Source organism: Engystomops pustulosus, chromosome 9, assembly GCF_040894005.1.
Source record: "Engystomops pustulosus chromosome 9, aEngPut4.maternal, whole genome shotgun sequence".
Lineage (NCBI taxonomy): Eukaryota > Metazoa > Chordata > Amphibia > Anura > Leptodactylidae > Engystomops > Engystomops pustulosus.
Genome location: NC_092419.1, coordinates 99,657,947 through 99,685,495, shown reverse-complemented (window position 1 = coordinate 99,685,495; position 27,549 = coordinate 99,657,947). Strand labels below are relative to the sequence as shown.

Here is a 27,549-nt window from a genome sequence, read left to right as displayed (position 1 = left end):
ACAGACTTTGTAACAGATCACAGCCGCTGCGTGTTAACACGGCCCCATGACCAAATAAAAATGGAGATCCCAATTATGGGACCGGAAATATCAGGATTGTGGAGGTCCTAACAACCAGACGCCTTGCAGACCTTTAAATCCATAACCCCACACCCCCCCAGAGCCGGTCCGTGAAGACATGACAGGTTGATAACTAGCATTTATTAAAGCACACTGCTCATATCGCTTCATCAGGCGGCTAAATCCAAAGCTAAAGACAATGACAACACAGTGAGGGCACAGGGGCGCAGCGAGAGGACATGCACAGCCAAAGTCAGCAGCCACAAGCAAGGGCTTTAATTCTGCTACGTCAGTTCACGAATAGCGAGCGTGTGAATTCCACATAGTCGTATGAGGAGGGCAGCTCCCGGCCCTTACTGTCCATGTATGGCTTCATGTGTGAGATGCAGTAATCTGCCTGTTCGCGTGTGAGGTTCTGGAAAGGAACGACATGGGATTAGACACTTGTATTGGTGTATCACCCCAGAGCCATATAACATTAGGGTAGGGGGCCCTGTCCTCACCTGATATAATTCCTCCTTTGTGACGTAAGGTTTCTGCTCGGTGCTGAGCGCCCGGAATGCACTTTCTATCTCCTCGCTGGACTTGACGTTCTCAGTTTCCCGGCTGATCATGAAGGCCATGTACTCTTGTAGGGACACGTGTCCGTCTCTGAAAAGGACAGAGAAAAGAACTATTAGTTGGGGTCCTCTGGTAGGTGTCCACTTGGTGATGACGTTGCCGACCCCATCATTACCTGTTCGGATCTACAATGTCTAGGATGTTTTCAAACTCTGGATCGGGTTCACCTTCTTCCACCATTGGAAGGTCGTAGCCGAGGGACCTCAGACAAGACTTGAACTCTTGGTGGTTGAGGCGGCCGGACTTATCCTTGTCGAAGTGCCTGGGCGAGGGAAGGGGCATTTAATTGTAGGGAAGTTGGATAAAAAAAAAAAAATCATACACAGCAATGTGGGGCGACTACTCACTTGAACATCATGCTGAATTCTTTGAGAGCTTCTTCTGTTACACCTGTTGTGTTTCTGAAAAAAAGAAGAACAATCAGAGCCACCACTCACAGAGGGGCCTAGATGTTACTCCATCCACTGGGAACATCTGGTGCAGCCTCTAATCCTGGATCCCTTGAACAGATAGTATATGGAATTGCCACACACGTCTCACCTTGCTTGGATCTGCTGCTCCAGGTTGTGTTGCATTCTCATGCCCAGCTGATCCAGTTGGTCCCACTGCTGTGCCAGCCCCACCGTACTGTGCTCCGTGTATTTGTTGTCGAGGATCAAGGCTTCCTCCATGGCGGCTCCGAGGTCCTCAATCTTCTTCAGCTGGCTCCTCATTGCACGGATCTCTTGATGTTTTCTCTGGGGTTCAATTAGATGACAATGGGGTCAGGCCAAAAATTTCGAAATGGGTTGAATACAGGGACAAGGGAATCCAAAGGCTTCACAAACCTTAGTGGCTTCCAGCTGAGACTCCAGCGTTCCTGACTCCTCGACCATACAGGACCTGTCCAAGACGAGAAGCAGTGAGCAGACGTGGATGTAATCATAGACTCCTTACTGTTAGCACAGTCACTACATGTCTTCATGGTAACAGTAAGGTCCACAGATCCATGCCAAGCGCTGCTCCAACCCGTGTAGAAGAGCCAAAAGGTGCCCAAACTCCATGGAAGCCTCCCAAGAGATCAGCCACACCAGGGGTTAGTGATCAGTCACCTCCTGCAGCCAATATACAGCCATACGTATATACGCTACATCACTCCAGCCAATAATATGGTGACAAATCCCGGCCTGGGTGCAGTACGTGGGGTTATCAGATCACGGCAAACTGTGCTTGTCATTACTAGAAGAGGGGGTGATGTAACCTCATGGACATTGATTATACAAAATAGATTTCTATTCCAGGATTGTAACTCCTGCAAGTGCTTCAATCCCGGAATCCATAGTTCACAGTCCTGCTGCTACTATCAACATACACATCTTAGAGATCTGTCTTGTTTTAAAGTTATCCCCCCTCCCCAAACACATGCACACCTAGTGAGACTAGGAATACATGTGTTTTCAGGGGAAGAGGGGAATAAGTGGTCACATACTGATAGTAGGGTTTATCACCTCTGAAAGAGAATAAAGGACACCTGACCTTGGGACCCTTCATATACATTAGATTGTGAGAATTTGTCCAGTCCAGTCTGTTTTATGGACTGAGGAGACATGTGCTCTCTGGTCACTGGGGCCTGATAGTGGGATCCACGTTGACCAATTCCTACTGGATGAGCCATAGAGACTTAGGGAGACATACAGACCTCTCCTATACAGGTTTATAGTCATAGATTTATTCATAGATTTTGGAGCTATTGTACCCGCTGTGTTTTCAGGCTACACTCGCAGTGCAGGGAGGTGAACACAACATGGCAGCAATCCTCGCAGTGGGAGTTAGTATAGAAAAGCAAAAGTGCCAGGGAAAACCAGTGGAATAAGGAGGAAAACGCAACCTTCCAGATAGATCATCCCCAACTTCATACTGATACACACGTATGACTCTGCGATAGGCTATGCTAAAGGAGAGAGACCCAGAGATGAATGCCCCGCACACAACACAAAGACACCGAAACATGGAGCCGGAGCAGCCGCCATACTGACTGTGGCCACCCACACAACAAGGGCGCTCAGGAGGAATTGGACCCGGGCAATGTCAGGATTACAAAAAACTCAGTTTCTCTGCAAGGGGGCGGAGTTCTCTAAAGAACCAATAGGTGCCTGGTGGCTTACTACTACAAAAATATCTTATTTTTGGAGAAATCATTACACAGCATCCATAGCTAGACAACCCGGGTCCTTAAGAGGTAGAGGGCCCCCCCATGGATACATAAGTAAACACACCCCGACAAAGAGACACCCCACAATCACCGCACAACTACACAAAGCAGATCTAGTGCATCACAAAAATCTCAAAATACTAACCCGTCCAGTAGGTAGGTCCTGTAGAGGCAAATGAAGGGAGCAGCGGACAGATCGGGGAAAAAAGAACATACAAAAAGTGAAAAAAAAAAGCATTACAGAATCACAAAACATTACAAAATCTCCATTTACAGAGAAGTACTGAGCAGTCAGAAGCTACAGGACAGGGACGCAGGCGGGAGGAGACATTGCACAGGGGGAGGAAGAGGGGGGGGGGGGGCAGTGACCTGGTCTCCTGGATCCATTGGTGGAATGCATTGGCATGTTGGGCAAATTCCTGCCGCAGTTTGTCATTTTCCTCCTGCCTTCTCTGCTCTTTTTGCAGCTCCAGTTCACGTTCCTGAGGATAGATGGAGGCTCAGCAGACACCAAGGACTAGACAGGAACCAGCTCTGGTTTTTTTCAATGTATCACATTTACCTTTATGATCTTCTGCAGGTTGCGCCAGGTCTCCTCCAGAGCCTCCATGGTGAACCAAGTGTAAGGATTGGATGCCACGCGGTAGCCCTTGATCTGTCGGTCCAGTTCGGCCAGTTGGTTGAAATCTGTCTGCGCGGAGCTGAGGGAGTTTCGGAATGCGTCGTGTGCCTCGCGCAGCGCCTTGATTTCTTCCAGGGAATTACAGCGGACTGGGTCAGTAAGGTCCTCCTCCGCATTCTCAAACCAGCTGTTGAAAGCGGAAGCCTTCTTTGCGAATGTTAGGAACAAATCTTCCACCTACGGAAACAAAGAATATCATCCTTATAACTGGCAATCTCCATGGCTAATCTGTTTTACCTTCTGAAGATGGACCCAAGGGGCATCGTGATCACAATCCCTGACCATCTGACATGTGAGTAGTTTTAGGTGAGGATACCTTCCCTCCCCTATTCCCTTACCTTTCGGTAATGCTCTTGAGCCTCTAGAAGCTTCTTCTTGCGGGCAGCAGAGTTGTCCAGCAGCTGGTTCCACCTCTTCATGAGGGAGGCATGGCGGCTCTCAATGGCTCTGGATTGTACATGTTTGGCCGCTAGTAGCTGGTCTTTGAGTGCGGTGATGTTGGTGATTCCCTCCTGCTGGAATGCCTGGAGTCCGGCGTCAAAGGTTTCCTGGAAAATGTGAATCCAGAACGATCAGTAACGGATTCATCATCCCCCAGGAGCGTGTCCACAGACCCTCCTGCTTACCTGCTTAGTGAGCAGCGTCTGCACGGACGACAGGTCTCTGCCATAGTCATCAGTCTTCAGACTGTTCTCCTTCTCTCCTACAGACCAGACACAAGAGGTTATAACCTGCACAATAGTCCAGTCCATGCACAATATAACAGTCTGGGAATCTCACCGATCCAGGACTCGACCACATCCGCTTTCCAGTTGAACTGCAGGAAGGCAGAATTCTCGTCAAGCTTAGCCTTGCGTTGAGCTGCCGCCTTCTCAAGTTCGGACACTTTTCCGCGGAGGCCTTGCATCTTTGCCGTTATATTATCCACATGATGATTGTTCTATGAAGAATAGAAAGTTACATTCAGTTTGGCAAGACGACAGCCGGTTTTGTTCAATACAACTTTGCTGGATGACAAGTCTTACCTTCTGGATGAGGTCTTCACCGTTGGCACAGACATCATGAACTCTGTCCTTGTGGACGGTGAAGTCAGTCTCAAATGCCTCATGTTTTTTCAGCAGACCCTGGGAACGGAAAAAGGTATATAAAAATCATTCTCATTGCGGGGCATTTAGTCCTAAAGATTAGGTTATAGGATTATTGAGCCCATCTCACCTGTATGGCAGCCAGAGTATCACCATAGTCTTCACTGGCCACAAGAGTCATCTTCTCATTAATCCAGGCTTCTTCTTCTTCCACGTTGGCAACAAACTGCTGATATTCTAGAGACTCTTCCAGCCGCTGACCCCTGAAAACCAAGCAAGGTTACCCCTCACCATCTTTACAGAAGTGATACAGCCCTAGTGTTTGGGAGTAGGGGTCCTCACCTGGCTGCCGCCTGTTCCTTCAGTTCCTTCCAGTGCTCCACAAACTGAGCCAGCCTCTGCTGAATCTCATCCTTTCCAATAGTATTGTCATCAGAGAGCTTCTTCCCGGTGTCCAGCACACCCTAAGATAACACAAGACCACTCCTCAGTATTCTGGCCTATACTAGGCTTCTTTACACATAGGAAAGGTGAGTGTAGCACTTACCTGGATGGCCGGCTCATGGGCAGCCAGTTCTGCTTCCAGCCTCTTGTGCTTCTTCCTCAGGTTCTGGACGCCGGTGAGATCTCGGCCGTAGTCATCGGACCCAACCAGCAGCTTCTTTTCCCTGTAAGTAATACATTTTTAACAAAAAAATCGGAACAAGTGCAGCCACTTTGAAGACGCCCCATGCCATCACACATTTCTAGCACAAGCCGAGTGACCAGCACTTACTTGATCCAGGATTCCTCATCATCGAGGTCCCTGAAGAACTGATGAAGACGATGGGACTCGTTCAGCCGGCTGCGGCGGGCAGTGGCCATACTTTTGATGCGTTGGAAGCGTTCGTTGATGGCATCACGCTTCTCCTTCACTAGGGTTGTATCGAAGGCGCTGCTGGTCATCAGGCTGTCAGCCTGTCCATTCAGATCCTTCAGACGATCCTGGAGAGAAGTACAAGGACCATAAACCTCCCATTGTCCTTTCACCTGCTCCAAGTCTTACAGATTTAGAGGACGGCTCACCTCGTGGGCAGAGATGTCGGCTTCCAGTAGCTGGTGTTTCTTCAGCAGGTTATTGACGGATGCTAAGTCCTTTCCATAGTCCTCAGAGGCGAGCAAGGCCTCCACCTGGTGACAGAAAGACCAATGTCAAGACTTTACATAAGAATCTGTATTATGTATCCACTACGGGTCTTCTATCCCGCTTACCTCTGTGAGCCAGAAGTCAAAGTCTTTGATGCCAGTGTTGAAGTTCTGCTGTTTGTTGGCCTCCTTCAGTTTCTGGCTCTTCTCTGCAGATTTGTGCACCAAAAATTGCCACTGATCGGCGAGTGCTGCCAAACGGGCCTGAAAAACCATACAGGATCAGAAGGGTTAACCTGGGAACGTATACATTACTCTTTCTGTTCCTTTCTGTAACATTGCTCACCTTCACTGCATCTTCACTGCCCGCACAGGCGCCACGTTCGATGAGGGAGTTGCCCATATCGATGACACCGCGGATACGGTCTGCATTGGCGTGAAGTTCTGCCTCAAAGGCCTGGTGCTTCTGGTGTTTGCTCTGCCGGATAAGAAGCAATAGGTCATTTGGGAACATCTGAGGGTCATGTACTAAGAAGTTTGAATATGGGAACAAGGCGACATGAGTTAACCAATGAAATCCATTCCTTTTATAATGTTTCCTTGGTCCATCCACAGGTAGATGTGACTTTTTGTTGGCTCTGAAGACACAGAAGTGTCTGTCCACTGGGACCCCCAATAACTTTGGATTAGTCAATGTGACTGTGGTGGCAGTGCAAGACCATTGCCCCATTCACCATCTCCACCGGCCATGTATATGCACCCAGAGAGATTATGGGGGGTCCCAGCAATCAGAACCCCAGTGCTGTAAACTAATCCCCCTGTCCAGTGGAAAGAGGGATGAGTAGTACAAGTAGGAAATCTGAATATTGTAGAGGACCAGGAATACATAAAAGGAGTCCTGAAAGTCCACAAAGCCCAAGAGATGTGGTGGAGACACAAAACAAAGCTAAAACTACTAGAAAATAATGGAACATTTCACAAAGAACCAGATCGGGACAGAACACATTCTGCATGAGGTACAGACTAGTATGGACGTCATGGACTGGGGCTTCACACTGGTCCGGACTGGTTTACTATTTTAACTTTTGATTCTACTCAGTATTGGATAGAGGCACCATCTACTCAACCACTAGTGCAACCCAGAAGTGAGCTCTTAATCATCACGTTATTCAGGACTTCCGTCGGTATTTTGGCAATACTTTGAGGAATTTGTCACATTTTAGACCACCAGGCACAAATTGACTCAATCATAGACGTGCCCCATCTTCCCTGGGTGTAGTCACACACCACCCACAGGTAGGAGTACGAGGTTCGCTGCCCACTACCAGGCTTCATGCAGAGTGTGTCATACTGATAGGACACATAAGAGGAGCCCACGGTACCAGCCACAAGGAGAACTAATAGCTACAACAAAGGCAAAACCCAAAATAACCATGTGGTTTAGATGAATGGAGAAACATGTTCTAATGTTATAACACACAGGGGGTGATACACAGGAGAGGGGGTGCTCCTGACCACTTACCAGTAATTTGGAAAGCTATAAAACAGATTAAAGAGAGAAGGCATTGAGTACATGAAGCAGAAAAGATTCTACTACAATCACGATTATTGCGTTCAATACACTTTTTGCTTAAAGGGATTGTCTCATCAAGGTAGCACCAAAATGTCCAAGTGCTGGCCTAGGATGCAGAGGGAGTGCATAGCCTGTCACCCCCCCCTCCCAATACCACACCAGGTTATTGTTGGATTTAGCAGTAGTGGTTTCCTTTACAAGACAAACCCTTTAATACATATGTAGTACAGGCACTAAATTACTCAGTGTTCACTATCCTTTACCACTTAGAGGGGTGTCCCTACAAAAATAAAAAATAATCTATATTTTAGCGGTGGTTCCTAAACCCATATATATAGTATAGTGGTTGTGCATGGAATTGCAGCTTCACATGTATAGGACTTAGCTGCAACCAGTGAATGACATTACAAGCTTTGGAAATGTTGAACCCTAACAATCTTGTATTGTTAACCCATCAATATCTAAAAAGGAGGAAAACCCCTTTAACCACCACTAATACCCTCCTTGCACAATGATAAGTTAAACAGGTGTTTTCAACCCACCTGGATGTTGGTGGGATCTTTATAGGACTCGTCGCTGGCGGTCTGCAGCTTCTCGCTGATCCAGGCTTCTATCTCATCCACGTCTCTGCTGAACTGCTGCAGAGTCTGAGATTCACCAAGTTTGGATCTCTTCTCGATCATCTGAGCCTTCAAACGGCGCCACCTGCCAGACGTATAGAGTGTAAATCAATAGGCATCGGCCACATTTTGTAGGTTGGTCCCACATAAGCCATTAATCACCACCTCAGACGACTTACCTGTCCAAAACCTCATTGCGGCGGACAGCAATATCCCCCTTGGCGTAATGGTCTCCAGTTATTAACTGATCGGCAAAGGCCTGCAGAGCGGCAATCTTCTCTTCCTACGAGACAAGGCCATAGATGAGGTTACACATCAGTCCAGATTGCTGGTTGTCCACATTACATGGCAGGTTACACCTCCATCTGACCATTTACCTGCACATTGATGGCTTTGTCAAAGTCCTCATGTTTCTTGATGAGCGCCTCCACACTGTCCAGAGAATCGCCTTTATCTTCGCTGTTGAGGAAGGCTTCACGTGCCGCCATCCAGTTCTCGGCCTGTTCACAATCTCTGTTAAACAGCTGCAAAATTTAATGATAAAAATGTTAACTCTGCGAAGGGTTGATAGAACAGAATTGGAAACGGAATTGTGAAGAAGTTAGTGTTACCTGAAGTTCTAAGCACTGATCCAGCATCATGCGGCGCTGCACCCAGGCCTTCTCTAGGCTGGCCCGTTCCTGGTCCAGGATGTCCAGCTTCTCTTTGATTTCAGGGCTGGCATAATGGCCTCTTGCCAGAAGCTGCTGACCAAACTGCTCAAACGCCTGGAAGGTGCCAGCTCTGGCATCAATCTCGGTACGGTGTTCCTGAGGGGACAGAAAGCGTTACTACATCACAAAACTGAAGCCATAATCATGTGATAGATCTAAATTTTAAAAGCGAGGTTTATGTGACTTGTGCAGTGCTGGCTAAGTGGCAGTGATATAGGATTAAAGGGTAAGAAATCAATCATTTATAAATAATAATAATTCCTTTATTTATATAGCGCACACAGATTATGCAGTGCTGCACAGAGTTTGCCAAATCAGTCCTTGTCCCCAATGGGGCTCACAATCTACTCAACCTACCAGTATGTTTTGGAGCGTGGGAGGAAACCGGGGGAAACCCACGCAAACATACAAACTCTTTGCAGATGTTGACCCTGGGACTTGAACCTAGGTCTCAGCACTGCAAGGCTGTAATGCTAACCACTAAGCCACCGATCATTGGGGTGACACCTTGGACCTCCACAAGTTAGTCAAATCTGACTGCTCTGATGTTGGAATATATTGTGAGAAAAGCTCCATTCTCTGTGTAGTGGTCAGGCTGTGTAACTACAGCTTTATCTCCAAGTGGTCTGAATAGGTGATCAAAGGGTTCTCTAAAAATAACAATTCTGTACGACTCACCTGGTGTCTCTCCAGCAGAGCTTCAGCTCCAGTCACATCTTTAGCAAGTTCATCCGATGATACCAAGCCACGGATTCCATTAATCCAAGACATGAGGTCCCTGAAAAAGTGGATCAGAAGATTTGTACTATGGTCTAAAGTGATGATTTATAACTGGTGTCTCTCAAGTCGTATCAAAAACAACAACTCCCACCATGTAGGGGGTTGCAGGTATGATCTGGAGACCACCATTATGATGAGATGTGTGTTCTCCCTACCTGAAGTCACTGAGGAAGCGCTGCAAGTCATGAGAGTCTCCCAGCTTCTCCTTACGGTTGTCGGCACGCTTGCCCAGGCTGTTCCAGGCTTGGTTGAGCTCTGTGCATTTCTCTTGAATGTCCTCAGCGGACTCCGGGTGGGACTGGATCAGGCGCTCGGCGGTCTCTCCAAGGGAGTTCACCTGGGGATGGACGAGAGTTTCAGTGAAGGCCCCAACACAATTGTCATTGTGACATCTGACCTCACCACATCCCTCACCTTATCACCCAGCGCGGCCAGGTCTCTCTCGAATCCCTCATGTTTACGCTGCAGAGCCTGCACACTGGCCAAATCATGCCCATAGCTGTCTGTGTTCAGAGCCTGGTTCTTCTCCTCAATCCATTCCTTGGTCTCATCAGCATCCCTACAAAATGGAGAAAGACCCTTTAAAACAGCCAAATATTTGGATTTGAGGGCTCCCCACCATGCACCACAGCCTGGATCCTTGCTGCCTACCTGTGGAATCGCTGCACCTCGTGGGCACTGCCCAGCAGTTGGCTCCTCTCCTCTGCCAGCTGCTGCAGGGACCGCCAGCGCTCATTCAGTTCCTGGAGGAGGAAGAAGCATCGCACAGGTCATATTCTGGCACAGGGTTTAGGGTATAAGAAGACTGTACTGAAGTCCTGGTCATAGATTCTTACCTTGATGGAGTTAAAGGTGGCCACAGAGTGCACAACAGTCCTCACAGCCTGCAATACACAAGTACATGAGGTCAGCACTGGCACAGGGCAAGAAACATACAGAGGTGACTGGGGTCATACAGAATACAAGGCAAGACCATCTGTATCATTCATTCGGACTTCCAAATTTAGATAAGTTGCCACTAGGAGAGTGTAACAGCTTTCCCCCCGCTTCCTATTTGGAGAACATGCATGCTCAGCCAAACCAACGAGGTACATGTATGAGGGAAGTTTAGGGAGGGATAGTCATTGGGTAATTTGGTAGAAAGATAACACAGACAGAGCACATGTCAGAGAAGCAGCAGTACATTATTATCTTTTGGATGTGGGTAGCCTTTATGGTATGTCTATTGATGCCTGGGTTATTAGACTCCTACCTTCCATGGAGAGGCTCCTTTATTATCTGCTTCATCCTACAGGAGATAACACAAAAAGACAATTATAACCACGAAGGGCAAGACATGAATGAAGCCTACACCAAGTGCACATATCTCTACTTACTCTTGGCATGGCACCCTGCAACTCCTAGGGGTATGGGAGAAAAACAAAATGTTATATCAGAGTCCATATAAGAAAATTAAGAAGTAACAATTGTAATCAAATGACTACTTTAGTATTAATAGAGGACTGGTTATATACGAGAGTATACACTGTATACATCTGTCATAAATGTTACCACTATGCTGTATGCAATGGATATAAGGAAGACAATACCTCCAGACTAACAGAAGTCCTACCTGATGCTGTACAACCTGCACTTCTTCAGTTATCAGTCCTTCAGACTCAAGGTCATCCGCAACCTTGTTGATATCCTTCAGACGGGATTCGTTCGCTTTCAGATCCTGAAAGATGATGGTTTACAGTGAGACAAGCCATGACATCCCCTGCTGTGCAGAGACCTGGACCTGACCATGCACCCATGTCTACCACCCCAGCCCCTTTCAATGAATGGACAATAGAAGATTGTAACGTTACGTTACGTTACCTTCTGGAAATCATCAAACTTCTTCTGTAACACCTCCACCTGCTCCAGGTCGGCCCCGACCTCCTCATTGGTGAGTGCAGACTCCTTCTCATGAATCCATTGCTGCAGCTCATTCGCCTCGCGGAACAACATGAACTTCTTACAACTCTTCTCCAGCATGTCTTTGCGCTTCTCTCCCACTTCCAATATGTTCTGGTATCTACAAACAAAAGGGCCATGGTCAGGTATCTGCGTGCCGCTTCATATCGATGTTCTATGGAGTGTCAGCCTAGGTGGCAAGAGATGCTGACGCTACTAAATGGACCGTCTATAAACCAGACGCTACAAATTACCAGTTACTGGATACTGAAGGTTGTGTGGCCAATACTGGCAGCTCCTGGTCTACGAGACTCCACATCGTTCAGCTGTATGTTACGCCCCAATACAGAGCATTTCCGTAGATGTAAAATGTCTGGATGCCCTTATGGACAACTACCGCTAAAAACTAGCTATAATAAGAGATGGTGACACTGGAACGAGTCTACTCACAGTTCTGCAACCTGATTCATACGCAGAGACACACTGCCCGCTTCCTTAGGCACAAGAGTCCTGCACAGACAAGAAGGGAGCACAGCAAAAAGGCATGCAGACAATTAGTGATTACCGACAGGCAGGGGGTGCTGCTCCATCAATGAGCCGTATTAGGAGGAGTGCAGCGTATGGGTGCTGTAGTCCACAGAGTACAGGCTGTCCACCCCTACTGATGTCTAGAGGTGTCCTATATACACCTCTGCCTGCTCCCACCCCGATACATCTATATACCCTTACAAGTCACACAGCCACATATCTACATAATAGGAGTTGTTGAGATACATCTCCTTTATTGACTGGGTAACCTATTTGTTGAGCTACAAGTAGATGATATTCTAGCAGGACCCCCTTTTAATCCATGAAATGGATATTCCAGGATTTATTTTATTGTAGCTACCACTAAAATCAGTAGAAGTGGACATGCCCATTATTTTTTTTTTTTTAAGTATCACAAAACAGGTTTAGGCACAGACAGCTGTATAAAAGGAGTACTGCCCACACTGCTAGATAACAACATCCCTCTAAATTGCAGTACTGTTCAGTGACTGCATACAGGGTGGCGCAACTGTGGGCGTTTATGACCATATTAGTAATATACTTTTTCTATACAGCCGTCTTTGGCCCCAGGAATGATAATTTTCTTAAGGTGTGATATATTATTTCTTATTGGAGTCACAGAAAAATCAAAAACACATAGAAAATCAGAGGAAAGATGCAGATTATTGTGATTGCAGTGGGATGGATGGGTGCACAATATTAGGAAGGTGAAAGGGTAAATCTGTCGGGAGAACCATGTTGGTGATTATATGATGATAAGTATTATAACATGCCAGTCACTGTGATGGGTAAGGAGGAGGAGGATGATGAGGACATATATGATGTGTACGGTGAAAGCAGAAGATAAAGGCACGGGAGCGCCATCTGTCCTTGTCCGTGGGGTCACATGACCTGTAACTTAGTGAGTCCCCCCCACTAGTACAATGGAGTCTTACTGGCCATCAATCTGCTCCTGACGCAGGGCAATGCTTCCCTGTTCATCCAGTAAGTTCTCCCGAGAAGCAGACTGTGCCGGATCCAGCTTCTTCACATACGCAGCGGGTACAAAACCCTGACGATCATTCACTTCCACTTTCCACCAGTCCTGGAGGACACAGAACACTAGGTTAACTCCATGTAGTAGAAATTTTTTTTTTTTTTTTAAAGAAACAGCGCCACCCCTGCCCACCCCATAGGTATACGTGACCCACAGATGACAGTAGCGGGGTCCATACCCCCCCTTCTCACCTTGTTAGTGCTATTCAGCAGAGTCAGGATGTCTCCCTTCTTCATAGTCACCTCCCGTGGACTCTTCTCCTGATAATCATACAGAGCCAGAACCAACTCCTTCCCAGTCTCATCATCTGTCGGTGCCACTTGTTGCTAAATAACAATGAATAAGTCAATGAAAACCTTGCTATGCTGCATTCATAGAATATGAGGATTACATGTACATGACAGTCCCACTCGATCTATGGGGGAGGTCGCTGACCACCCACTCGTTAGACAGGTTTCGATCAAGGACTGTACATACCCTGCAAGACTGGGCCTGCTCCCTCAGACCTTGAATGCTGCTCCCGTAGGCTCGCAGATCGGACATCAGCGCCTCATGTTTCTTCAGTAGAGCCTGAAGATTGGGATGGAATTACTATGACTATTACATCCATACATTAGCATTTCATATGGGATGTGGGAGGGGGTTCAGTGCTCATACCTCAGCAGAATCTTCATCCTTGCCGTAATCTGTGCTACCAACAATAGGTTCCTTCTCCCTCATCCAGGACTCGGCTTCATTAGCATCAGCAAAGTACTGCTGAGCCTGCAGGGAGTCTTCCAGGTCCTGTCTGCGCTGAGAGGCCTTATTTCTCAGGGACTGCCACTTGTCATTGAGCTCCTTCAGCTTCACCTTCACTTCATCAGCTGCAAAGTGTCCTGTAAATCAGAGGATTTTTCAATATTGCAGTTTATAGTAAGTTTTCAATTTCCCTGCGGTGCCCCCACAGGACAGGTGAAGCTTAAGAAGTAGTGTGATGTGCTTACCTTCTGTGATCATGTTATTTCCCTTCTGGGTGACGGCCTTAATGCGAGGTTCATGCCCCGCGATCTCCGCCTGCAGGGCTTGGTGCTTCTTCAGGAGGTTCTGGACACCGATTAAGTCCTTACCTGGAGACAAGGACACAAGATGGATCAGCGCAAGATTTAACCCTAACAGTGACCATACCACAATATTAACAACTACAAGTTACCCCTGTTGGTAGAGGCTGCAATCGGCTCTTTTTCTCTTATCCAGGTTTCCTCATCCTCAATATCACGGAAAAGCTGCTGCAGGCGCAGGGAGTCTGAGAGCTTCTCCTTGCGAGCCACCATGGGATCTTTCAAAGCATCATATCTCGCAACCAAAGCCTCTTGTTTCTTCTTGATGTTGTCTGCATCAAAATGGCCGGCATCCTGGAACTGGCGTGCCTGGATGGTGATGCCATCAATGCGGTCCTGTGTGGATAATGTCAGGTTCTGGATTCACTACACCCCTTGTGATAGCAGTCACACACGCAGAATAGATGTAATGTTTTGTGTACCTGGTGAGCGGCCACATCAGCCTCCAGCAGAGCATGCTTCTTCTGAAGGTTCTGCACGTTGGTCAGGTCCTTGCCATAGTCATCAGATGCCAGGTGTCCCTCCACCTCATACAGCCAGAGCTCAATATCCTCCACATTTCGGTTAAACTGTTGCTGCTGGTTGGCTTCTCGCAGTTTGATGCCTGTGTGAAGAGACCCCATATTATCAATTTTTTAAGCAAAGCAACTTTCTTTCTGAGAAGTCTTAGGTGACGGACAAGTTCTAACCTTTGCGATCTGTGGCTTCCAGCAATTTCTTCCACAAGGAAATCACCTCATTCATACGAGCCGCCACCTCATCGGACGCATAATGGTTAACATCAATTAACTTCTGACCGGAATTCTCCAGAGCATCAATGCGACTTTGGTTCGCAGAAAGTTCGGCCTCAAAAGCCTGGTGCTTCTGAACCTTACCCTGAAGATTGGATGGATCCTGCAAGGGGAGAACATCAATGAAGCAAATTCTAATACCAAATAATCAAAAGGTAGAACAGAATTATACCTAGTAAACCTCACCTTGTAGGCCTCATCAGTGGCAGTCTTCATCTTTTCGTTGATCCAGCTCTTCAACTCATCAGAGTCCCTGAAGAACTGCTGCAGGTGGAAAGAGTCCGCCAGCTGGGTGCGGCGATATAGAGCTCGCTCATGCAGGGCATTGCGACGATTTAGGAGCTGACAAAGGACAACCAGATGTGATAATATTACAATGATGTCCACCCATATAAGAGGAAGGGTCCACTCCATCCACACCATAAAAAGTACTTACCGCATCTCTGCGTGCAGCAACATCGTCCATTGCATAGTGGTTATTCTGAATCAGCTTTGTTGCAAATTCATCCAGAGCCTAAAAATTAAGACAAATTATCAATGTCATTACTTAATAGTGCAGAATACTAAAAAACAGATTCAGTATAGTGACTATAGTACAGGAGAGAATGGGTTGCAGGTCCAAGTCACAGGAGAGGCAGCAGAAAAACTCCACTGTGAACAAACGATTAAGAAAAAACTCACAATGATCATGTATGTTACATACCGTGATCTTTTCTTCTTGGGCACTAAGAGATTTCTCAAAATCCTCATGTTTCTTCAGAAGGGCTTCCACGCTGTCCAAAGAATCTCCCAAATCTTCATTCAACAGGAAGGCCTAGAATACAAAGAGTTGATAGGTTAGGAAGCGATCATTAAGTGTGATATAACTAAACGAGAGTAAGTCCAGGTTCGGACCTCCTGCTTGCTCATCCAGTTGTCTACTTGTTCGGTGTCTCTGTAGAATAGCTGGAGGTCCATGCACTGCTCGTACTGCTGCCTGCGCCGGTCCCACAGCTCTAAAAGTGAAGTTCTCTCCTCTGCCAAGATGGTAATCTACAAATGAAACAAACACAAAATATCTTAGTAAATTGTTGAACTTAAGATGGACAGAAGAATTAAACAGAAGGAAAAAAAAAAAATGGATTGTATACCTTCTCTCGGACTTCATCAGATGCGTAGTGTCCGGCGTTCAGTAAAGCTTGTCCTGCAGCATCGGCTGCTTTAAAGCTGTCCTCGTGAGCATCAATTTCACCCTGGACCAAAGAAGGAATAAAGTGGTTAACCACAGCAGTAGTAAAACAGAAACAGATGTTGCAGACGGGGCAAGTCTGGTCAAGGAAAGTGATTCTGGCTCACCACAGCTATGACAAGGACCACAGTCCCCCACAAGCTTGCACTCTAAAGACTACCCAGCAAACATCTGCACTCACCTTATGTTCTTGGTGTCTATCGAGAAGAGCCTCGGCTCCAGCCACATCATTGGCGAGCTCATCAGCATTGATAAGGGCTTTCATTTCGGTCACCCAGCTAGTCAGGTCTCTAAAATCTGCAAGGAACCTCTGCAACCTGAGAAGAAAAAGAAAAAAAAAAAAATACCACCTGTAATGACGCGCAGGCTGTGCCAGTGCAGGCTACAATATGTCATGTTCTCATCACTTACTTGTAGGAGTCATTGAGGCGTGTGTGACGCTCTGCAGCCAGTGTGCGGATCTGCTCCCAGTTTGCAAGGAGCTCTTCTCCCTTCACCTGGATTTGGGGCGCATTCTGAGGGTGAGACTCCTGCAGGCGATCAGATTCGGAGCGCAAAGCTTTCACCTGGTAAGAAAGAAATCACTGAAGCCGTGCTGCATCTATAAGATGTTCTTCTATGAGTGTGTGAGGTGTACATACCTTCTCCTCTAGGGCTGCCAGGTCTCTTTCCAGGCCCTCATGCTTACGCAAAAGCGCCTGCACACTGGCCAAGTCTCGGCCAAAGTCATCGGATGCCATCAGCTGCTCCTTCTCTCTGATCCAGCCAATGGTTTCATCTACGTCTCTAAAGCCAGGAATGAAAGCGGCAAAGTGAGAACGGGCTACAGAAAGGGACTAGACAGAATTCACAGCCTGACCCAGCACCATATGGCAGTATCCTGTATCACTGGACCCAGTAAATAGATGCTGCAACGAACCTGTTAAATCGCTGGACTTCTGCGGCTCCAAACAACTTCCCCTGTCTCTGCAGTGCCAGCCCCTTCAAGCGCTGCCAGTTGGCATTGACTTCATCTTGTTTGGTCTTGATAAGCTCCAGCTCTGGATGTTCCTCCTACAGGACAGAATGGGAACAGAAAGAGATGGTATCATGGAGTCTCCCCGTGCTTTCCTGATGAGCAGTGATTTTGGAAAGACTATTTACCTGGACCAATTTACTGGCAAACTGGTTGACTTCATTCACCCGCTCTTCATGAGCTGCCAGGTCAGTCTGGAACTCTTCAAACTTTTTCTGCAGGACCTCCACATGCTCAAGGTCTTGTCCCAGCTCCTCAGATGTCACAATGGCCTCCTGATAAGATCAGAGAAGTAAATTACACATCGGGTGAAAACTTTACAAACAAAAGTTTACCCTGTACCCCCAGTGTTCACAGGAATGGAAGACCAAAAGTCCTTTGAATTGCAGGTCCACAAGCTAAACCTGCCTCTGCATTATGTATTGGGGGTGGGACCCCCCTGAATGGAGAGGTCCATGCATTGACGCTCCATTAGCATGTTATCCCCTATCCTCCGAGCGGATAGAGGATAGGTTAGAAACAGGACACCCCCAATAGGGAAACTCTTACACACAACTTAAGACTTTGTGTACCTTGTCATTGATCCAGTCCAGAACATCCTCACACTCGCGCAGGTACTGGACCAGCTTCTGTGCCTGTTGTAGCTTGACCCCCTTCTCTTGCATTTTCAGCAGCAGCATCTCCCATAGACGATGCAGCTCCACCAGGCGTGTCTGAGGGATAACACAAGATTATCATTAACGGCCGTCTACATCATACTGGAACTATGAAGGTACAGTAGTCACATCTTCCTGAGAAGAAGCAGCCAAAAACTCAATCAAGGTGAGAAGTAATAAAAGATCGGAAGAATAAAATCCCACAACATATACAAAGGTATATTACAACTGTGGGAATAGGGCCCAAGGCTCAGTTCACACAGTTCCCTAAATAATAAATGCAAGATAGACAGATGAAGGCAGACGTATAGAGATCATGCACTATACAGACCAAGTAACAAGTCATCACTGCACCCCCAAACACCTCCACCTACGTGTATGTGAGCCCCAACTTGTACAGAGGTCACAATTGGTCGTTGTGCTGTCCGGTACGGCGTGAAAGACTGAACCACAAATGTGCAAGTCAGTAACTTTATGTTTCACACGGGCATCGCCATGTCTGCTATCTGTGTATGGACCACGCGGATCTTACAGTAAAGGATCAATGGTGTCTTTATGGTTTAGAGTGTCACAGTCTAACACGTGCTCACCATTAGTGATATATAGCACTGAGCACTCCAGGGCACAATATATTATATTATATGATGTGAAATTATCACACATGGCAAGGAATTTAATAAAAATGGCTGCTAATATGATCCGCTATGGAAAGTCTCTAGGATATAGTATTGATTTCTACAGGAAGCGGTGCGATCCTTGCACATGGGTTGTGTCTAGTATCGCAGCTTAGCTTCACTACAGTAAATGGGGCTGAGCTGCAATACCACACACAACTAGTTTATTTGGGAATAATGAAACCATGTTTTTACACTAAACTGATAGGTTAGAATACTTTGGGGTCGTTATATTCACATGTACAATGCATTGTCCCTCCGTTATTCCTCATGGATATAAAATGAATGAATGGTAACACCCAGTTGTCCATGTGCTCTACCATTTCCAACAGGAATAACAGAGGTGCAGCTTGCTTTATCATACAAAATAAGATATTCTGGATAGTCATTTCAAGGGATTGCAGTCTTAGGGTTCAGGCACGTACCCTGATTGTCTCAGATGCAAAGTGGGACTCGGCGATCATTTGGTTTCCAGTATTGTCCAGTTTTACGATGGCTCCGGCATTGGCCTGTACTTCTGCCTCAAAGGCCTGATGTTTCTGCAGCTTCCCCTGCCAACACAAAAACCTCAGATTAACCATTTGTTTATCACAGTCCTGCAATATATACTTCCAACAACCCCATCCCATATTGTATATTGTAGGACATCTCACCTGGAGGTTGGTCGGATCCTTGTAGTTCTCGTCGGATGCGATCTGGAGTTTTTCCTGGATCCATTTCTCAAGCTCATCTGCGTCTCGCTGGAAAAACTGGAATCGGTAGGAATCCTCGAGTTTCTGCCGACGGATGGTGGACAGCTCCTTGAAGCGCAAGTAGCGGTCCAGAACCTGCTGACGCCTGTCCTGGATGTCCTCCGCCGTCTCCAACACTTTGACCCCACTGGAATCCATTTTCTAGAAGGAACATAAAATACCAGTGAGGACCCAGACCCGTTTAACTTACTGGTTCTGTAGCGATTGGACCGTTGGCCTAATACTATGTTGAAGTTGTGGATATAGCAAAGTAAAATGCAAATGGAAGGAAAAAAGATCCACACTGGTTCCGTGATCGATCCGCTATAACCTACAACATGGTGCAAATGGATTACATAACCGATACAAAGCCAAAAAGAACATGACATTATTTTGCGCTGGACCTGTGTACGTATCTTGGTGCATAGGATTGTATTGGGAATATTTTGGGAATGCTGCTGGAGAGGAATACAATGGAGCAGGACAGATGGGAAAACTCACATTCCACCAGCTTCCAGCCACACCTAGAACATGCTCCCATCCCCCACCCACATGACTTCAGCCATCAGCCCTGGACTGGGCGTTCTTTTTGCTTTCATTTCCATGCCGGATGGATCTGGAGCGTTTCCAGCTGCATTCCTCTTCTGTTATCGCATTGGCGGCCAGACAGCAGCTGACACGAGCACTGCCAAGGCCTGTGTCATAGATTTTACGTATCTTATATCCATGCAGCGAGCATGATGTAGAATCTGCAAGTATAATACAGAGCATCACGGAGCAGCAACTGGTACAATAACTCGCAGCCATATGTGGTTTGTATAGACAGACTGTGGTGGATTCACATATCTCAGTTTATTACATCCCATATGGCTCGTCACCCAGCTTTGCCAGAGTCCTAAAAGGCAAATATGCAAAGATATGAGAATGAAGAATGGATCGCTCTGCACTAGTAAATTGCTCAGATATCTCCAGGGATATACCCCGCTGTTCTCAGGCCCCACCCCATGAAACGTCCTGTAATGGGCCCCATCATCCCGGAGGCCGGTTTCCGGATGGTGTGCATTGTCTCCTACGCCTGGAATGTGTAGGAAGGACGTGCGTAGCCGTCTCTCAGTATAAACACTGAAGCGCAGCAGTGTATTTTACTTCCATGGTAAGAATCATCACCACCATATACAAGCCATGCGGTCATCTCATTGTTATATCCGCTTCTGGGAAAGCTGTGTGATCAATAAACTACCACAGAGGACACAACAAGGCAGCACTAGTCACAACTAGTAATTCAGGACTCTAGAAAAGCTGAGTGACAAACTGAAAGAACAACATGCCGGCTGTCACACAACTTTCCCAAAATCAAGGAATGTAGTCTGAAAATGTGACAAAAGCAGGACAGAGATTGTAAGTTCTTTGGGCTAGAAGCTCCATAGAACGGGCGTATTGTGAATGTTTGATAAAGAATTTGCCCACTAGGAGATTCAGGAGACGGATGATGAATCGGGATGTTATCAGGCTGCTGACCGGGCCCTGGACGGGCTCCGCTATGGTATTAACCGTATAAAAGGCTATCTGTGATAGTCAGCAGAGCCGCTCATTGTTCTGGAAGGGCTCTGGGCCATCGCTAATGGACTGATCTTTTCTGCAGTGGATCAGCTGACGTCACCCTGTCCGTCCAATGCCAAAAAAATCAGCCCAGCAGAGACGCTCTGCAGACTCCCAGCCGTGCCAGTACTACCGCAGCCTGCTGCAGCCAGAATACTAACAGCATCAGTGCAGATCCCAGCAATGCAGTGCATAGCAGTGCTGCAAAGCGAGATCCTCCAGTCTCGGGCCCCATATGAGCACCCTGCTACGTCAGCATTTACAGACCCCCTTAAATCAGCAGAGCACTGTATCCCTTTAAGTTATGGGGCTGAGCTGCATGCCTGGAAAAGGTACTTAAGGTGCCCCTTCTTTCAGTCCGGCTGCCTAACGCGAGGGGACCCCCCCCCCCCGCCATGATGGGAGCATATGCCCCCCAAGCATGGAACATCTACAAAGTTCACCGTAAAGAGCAGATTTTTAATTCTAAATAACACAAATATGACAATCCTTCATTTTTATTCATCCTACTGTGGGCGAGGACCTTTGCTCAGCTCCCTGTCTCATCGGTATTTATGTCACCGTCGCCCCTATCAGTTCTCTCCAGCCTCAGATAAGACGCATTCCTAGCTGCGCGTCTCACTACTGCCACGGGATCCATCAGCGAGGGACGAGAACAGCGCCGCCCGCCCCTCCCTCCTGCATCGCACTGATAACACCAGAACCTTCTGCCGTGTTTAACACATTGCTGCCGAAAACCAAACACACTGCAAGGTGGTGGCAGGATGGGGGGAGACATGCCGAAATACAGTATGCCAGTTATTCCTCTGACCTAATGAAAAACACACACATCCTCAGCCTGGGCAAGCGAGAGTGCATGTGTTTAGTGTGGCGGAAAGGAATAGCGGAGGCTGAATGACAGCTAATGCCTGCGGCCAGTTATACTGTGATAGGACATATCGCTAGGGTCCGTAAGAGCAGCCCCATCCCTACTTGAATGATGAGAGTTCAGTCAGTCTGAACACTGCTCTATTCTTGAAGGGGTGCATCTGAGATTGGGGAATAACTTTCCATCTCAAGAGCTCCTGTTAGTAGTTTATCCTCCCTTCAGCAATACAAAATACATGCATGCTCAGCCAACTATAGAGGAGTTGGGGAGAGTATGAAAGGGAGGACATGATGACCAGGTTGACTTCTAGTTAGGCTACATTTACACGAACGCATGCCTGCCAGGCCCCCTCCCCGGTCCATAGAAACGCACGGCGTACGTGCCGCTACACGGCCGCACGTGTATGGATATGTGCAGCCATTGTCTTCTCTGGAGGGACGTATGTATGGCCACAAGCTTGCGGCCATACACAAGCTCCTCATACGGTCATGTGAATGGCGTATTGTTGATAACCCAAAAGGAAACCTCTGGCGCCCAATTTTCTAGGAACAGGATCCGCTGGAGTTATATCTACGTATAGTGTGATAATTGTAACGGAAGTATATAATTCTACACATACCCTATACATATTACACCCCACCCTTGCTAAAATACCTCTCTCCAGCTGCCATAACACATACCTCACAACACCAATTCCTCTCTATCCCCTCCTGATAAGACATTCCTGCGGAGGTATTTATAGGCCGGACATGCAGGCACTTTGCACTCTCTGTGGCTCTCAGTATGTGTCATTATGGCGTGTGTGAAGCTCTATATACTGTAGCGCAGCATTTCTGGTATAGGACCACCAATATGGCCGCTGTTATGTCTCCTGAATATCACAGTGATAACCCCATCTGATGTAGATATACCATGGAAGCATTGCAGGATATCCCCCAGCTTTCCCAGACTTCTGAATGGCAAACACAAACTATTTAATTATAAGCAAACCAGCTGTTTAGTAGGTGTCAATCCCTGTGTGAGCGGGAATGGCAGCCATATTGGTTCCCAGAATCAAGGCCTTGTCCGTGTAAACATAAAGTAAACCTCCCTAACGAGAAAGCTGGATTGTGACTGGCTGCCAAGTGTCTCTGTGCACGTCTCACATAAGACATTACATTATAGTAGTTATACCGCAATGAATGTTCTCCGTGTTTTGGTCTGACATTACCACAGACTGGATTCTGTTCGGAGAAAATCAATGGCCGCCGGCACCATCTGACTGTCATTGAGCAAGATTTATACGGTTTTAGTCCGTTAGTGCTAGTAGCCATCAATATTCTCCTCACAGATTCCAGTCCGTGGTATTTATAATGGTCATTGTGCTCGTTTTATATGGTTTCAAGTAGCAACCAATGACATCACAGCTTTAGGGTTTCAACACGGCTTAGAAAAATGAAAGCTGGATTCTGATTGGTTGTTTGTGATTTGTCTAATTTCTTGTATTCTGTACTTATTTCCATATTTTTTCACCGCAGATATTTTGCTTTATTCTCGGTTCTATAATGTACTCAGGAATTTAGTCCTAACGTGAACCAAATTCACACCTATTTATAGAAGATGTACAATTATTCTGTAGTAGTTGTGTGTGGAGCTGTGATTCAGAGAAAACCGGTTCTGCAGCTCCATCCGAGTCGGATCAAGGCCGGTCAGACAGGATCACTTCAAGGTTACAGCATCGGACTGATGCAGGCCGAGGCTGGTCCTCGAAAATTACTTACTAATTGACGCTGGTTCCCAGTAAATTATCAATATCCACATAGCTCTGGATATTATTTACTAGATGTAGCAGGGTTGAGTTTGTCGCTTCATATAAATCGCAAAGATATGCAATAGCAGGGAGGTCACATCACGGTTCAGGGACAGACCCGGCTCTGCTACATCTGTATACGTATTGCCATTTATTACAGAACTTTCTGGTGCAGAAGACAAGCCTCCAGCACGTCTGCGGAGATCCAGGTCCCGCCCAGAGGACTGCAGAACTTTCCCGTCATAAACAAGTCCAGATAGATGCCGGATACCGCACCTTCCATTCTGCTGCATCAGAACCAGCATCTGACAAGCCCGATATTAACACTATCACCATCCCCTGCCGGCCAAGAACTACAACTCCCATCATCACGTCACGATAAAGCAATGACCTTGCCAAAACTACGTCTTGTATATGTTTTTAAACCAACTAGAGAAAAGTGTCCCCTAAATTTATGATTTACAAATAATATTACACAATTTCTCATTCTGGAAAACCAGAGTGAACACCAATATGACCTCCGTTATAACTTGTACCCAGCTTTCCCAGAGCCCTGAATGTCACAATTGACATATGCATCTTGCTCCCCTATAACTGCCTAGAAAAACTACTCTGCTGTACATGAGTCTAACAAAACTAAAAAGAGGTCCCTTTATGGTTACCCAGCTTTCCCAAGAAAAGAAAACCAGTATGAAAATAATTCTAGAAGTGAATATAGAGTCATGCACATACAGTATAGATCCACATCAAGGCCACACAATATAAAAGGCACCCCCTTAAAAGGAGGGGAGACAAATAACACAGAGGAAGATATTACGGAGGTAGAAACACATCACTGCAAGCACAGCACACGCCGATACCTGGACTCGGATCTTACGGAGGGACAACATGGCGGAACACAGACAATTCTATGCCTTTAAAATAAAAAAATTGTAGCCATAGATCAATCTCCTGAAATCAGACCCCAATCACATTGCCAGTCATGCCCCTGCAGGGAACCTTCATCCTGCTGTGCCAGATTGGACCAGTTATGAGCTGGCATGGTGCCGGGTGTCTGGACTCATTAGGATATTGACATCCCTAAGGAAATCATACAGATTATTACATTATAAGGCTATTTCTGGACATACCCCTGGCCGACGCTGCGGCAGCCACGCAGTAAAGAAGGGGCAGCAGCATCTGCATTGGACGACTTCTGAATACTATATCCAGTACCTACTGATACAGAAATATTTTCGTCGGGTTTCCATTTTGCACCAAATTGCAGTGGGATTTTGGCACACGCGATCGGATTTTGCCGCCGGCTTGCACGCGACAGCTGGACAACGCGACGGATTCGGACAAAGCGCAGGATTTAACATTTAGAATTGTGACGTAAGACACGCACTTACAAGCAGCAGGAAGAAGAAGGTGAACTCCGGCGGACCTCGGGGCAGAAGCAACGGATGCAGGAACTCGGCCGCACAAGCTTAGTGAATCGTGGCAGACCTGAATCCTTGTCGGACAACGCACTGCGGGATTGCGACAGGACCGGGTAAGTAAATCTGCCCCATTGTGTTACTGAGGTACTCTGAACCCCCCCTTCCTCACTGAACATGTCTAGTATGGGAGATTAATCTCCACCAGAAGTTTATGGAAGAACCTCTTTCCCTTATCTGCTCCACAAACTTGAATGCACAGCCAGACCATGTGTGCATGTGTTCTGGAAAGAAGAGGGAATAGCTTTTGAGCACTTTAGTATTTAAGGATCGACCGTCACGGATATTTAAAGTCTGCCAAAGTAATAGGACCACAGGACATATACACTAGTGGAGGGGGATGCGATGTCCAAAACCCACAGAACTGATTTCTCTGTGTCATTTTATGCTGCGGACACACCCTGCAATACAAGGGTTAATATCAAATTTTGACATTTTGCAGCAAAAACCCAAATTTCCAGCACTTTCTTGCAACTTTCACAGTCAATATGGCCACCATTACAGCTCCCATTGACATTTGAGTCCATTTCTGGTAAAGCTTCCAATATGGCGGATATGTAAGGAGTGACCCACCTTTGATGGAGCCCAATCTCCAGTGGGCTGGATTAGTGGCCATACCAACTACCCAGCTTATCCACTTCTATTAAATAGGGACAATGCTCTGTAAAGCACTGTTAGGTTAGTCAGTGTTCATAGAAATTTATGATGTGTAAGACAAGACACTGGAGTAAACTTAAGCACTTGCCAAGCCGGAGCAGATGGGGGTCACACACGGAGTTCAGCTGGCTGGAGTACAGAGCCCAGTGCATGTCTGGAATCCTTACTATGCAGGGTATGTGTGCATGGCGAGAACCTGACTCCCCACACACAGGGTTAGATAATATCGCCCTCCCTGATCTCAGAACATACAAGATTCTCATAATACATAGCAATGTCCTTATGTTATCAGAGTCACTCCCTATACAAGAGGTGGCAGCCCGTATTCGGCAGGGGTGGCAGCCCGTATTCGGCAGGGGTGGCACTGGCCTGTGCATAGATGGAGAATACTGACTCACAGGAGAGATGTGCAGATTACATAATATTAGGGTGTCAATGCTTATGCAACAAACTATTATAATGACACCTAAATAAACCATATGCATAGTACAAATAATTGGACTATAATTAGTATCACTCCATTGGCTCACGAACTACAACTCCCTGCTTGTGGCTGTCAAGGCATTCTGGGATTTGTAGTTTTGCAAACACTGGTGCGGGTGGAGAAATGAATATTCGGTATATCACAGCAAAGCACAATGACCTTGTACAGTAAGGGGAGGGAACAGCTGCTGGGTGGAATAGTCCTGACTCCAAGCTCTTGTCCCGGGAAATGACAGGCCTGATATTTTCCTGAATGACATTCCTGCGGCTAACGCCCTATTACACCCATAGCAATGGCCATCGCGGCATGTCTGCAGAGGGAGCAGCGACAATGCAATAAACAGAAAAACACAGACTCCAGGAGGGTAGGGGTTAAACGCTGTCTTCAGCAGCCTTGGTAACAGGATTAAAAATGTATGCACCAGGGGGGAGAGAAACAGGATTGTTTACATGGGAAAGTCATTCCCTATTCTTCCCCCCACTATCTGGTCTTCCAGCCATTGTTTGCAAATTCGTCCATCAGAAGGGAAGGGGGTGCATTGTTTGGATATGGTGTATCACCCCCTAGATAGGATCTACATAGGTAACTGGGTGCTAATAGTAAAACAATCAGCAATTTGGGGGGTGGGAGCTCCTATCACAGCAGTGATATCAATAGCTGTCAGTGGTGGGTCTGACAGGAGGGGAGGGGGGTCAAAAATCACCAACAATAATAGGGCATGATACAAACAGGAAGCAGTGATACAATGTATCAATAACATGACAAACACAAGAACACAAAATAACCCTCATTAATCCATCAAACTGGGGTCAATATCAAATCGCATAACACTCCAATAAAACCGTATAACGCAGTCAACGCCCCCCATTCCGCAACACGAAAAAGCATCTACAATGGCAAACATCCAATCAGCTGCATCTCATTCATTTCTACACAAGGCGAAGCCGTCAATGGCTCCATCTACTCTATTACCGGCTGCCGCATACTGTAGTGCACGGGGCCAGAGAAGCAATGGTTAACTCCCCAATTTATTGCATAGAATTACTTATAATATCAATATTTGATGCAGAAATGTCATGGATTGCTGCAGATGTGTCACATATTGCAGTGATGGGGCAGGTTTATTATAGGTGCACATTGTGGGGGGATTATTTATAGTGAATCTACAGCCAGCCAGGGCATGGAGGGGTTAAATGCAAGCAATACAAGGGGAGCAATGGAGGCAGAGCAGCCATAATGCCTGATACAGGGTGACACAGTGCATTGTTATGGTCACAGGGCAGTGCATGTGCAGCCTGGGGATATGTGGGAGCAGGGAGGGAAGGATTGGGGGAGAGGGGTGCGGCCTCACCAGATCTGAGGGCGTTTTGCACTCCAGCTTCCTCACTCCAAATCTCCGGATCTTCGTCTGAGCGCTTCGGCGGGGTCCTGCCCTTTTTATAGCCGGGGCCCGAAACGCTGACGTCACCATGCGCAACCCTTCCGGAAAAGCACGAAGGCAGCCGAGTA

At 46.8% G+C, this 27,549-nt stretch overlaps 1 protein-coding gene across 4 annotated transcripts; it reads right to left on the bottom strand.

Annotated features, from left to right (window-relative positions):
• Positions 1-182: 182 nt before the first annotated feature.
• On the bottom strand, positions 183-27,549 carry SPTAN1 (spectrin alpha, non-erythrocytic 1). Of its 4 annotated transcripts, XM_072124589.1 has the most exons (57): positions 27,392-27,549; positions 19,088-19,327; positions 18,860-18,985; positions 17,677-17,817; positions 17,233-17,379; positions 17,009-17,142; positions 16,731-16,875; positions 16,501-16,655; positions 16,271-16,406; positions 15,992-16,093; positions 15,756-15,893; positions 15,565-15,675; positions 15,298-15,375; positions 15,048-15,203; positions 14,760-14,964; positions 14,493-14,674; positions 14,163-14,406; positions 13,957-14,079; positions 13,631-13,848; positions 13,451-13,543; positions 13,165-13,299; positions 12,873-13,021; positions 11,839-11,898; positions 11,311-11,509; positions 11,063-11,167; positions 10,827-10,850; positions 10,703-10,738; positions 10,287-10,334; positions 10,102-10,193; positions 9,865-10,009; positions 9,606-9,787; positions 9,349-9,448; positions 8,569-8,766; positions 8,335-8,481; positions 8,137-8,240; positions 7,880-8,042; positions 7,287-7,301; positions 6,111-6,242; positions 5,891-6,028; positions 5,705-5,809; positions 5,415-5,623; positions 5,187-5,307; positions 4,982-5,103; positions 4,770-4,902; positions 4,580-4,678; positions 4,335-4,494; positions 4,181-4,257; positions 3,893-4,102; positions 3,435-3,731; positions 3,242-3,354; positions 3,018-3,035; positions 1,509-1,563; positions 1,222-1,418; positions 1,029-1,082; positions 797-943; positions 564-711; positions 183-475 (listed from the first exon to the last, which is right to left on the bottom strand). In XM_072124589.1, the coding sequence occupies exons 1-57, from the start codon at positions 27,509-27,511 to the stop codon at positions 350-352; spliced, it is 7,557 nt and encodes a 2,518-aa protein (XP_071980690.1). In that variant the 5' UTR covers positions 27,512-27,549; the 3' UTR covers positions 183-349. The 4 variants fall into 4 exon arrangements, with proteins under 4 accessions (XP_071980690.1, XP_071980691.1, XP_071980692.1 ...); XM_072124590.1 differs by lacking the exon at positions 7,287-7,301; XM_072124591.1 differs by lacking the exon at positions 11,839-11,898.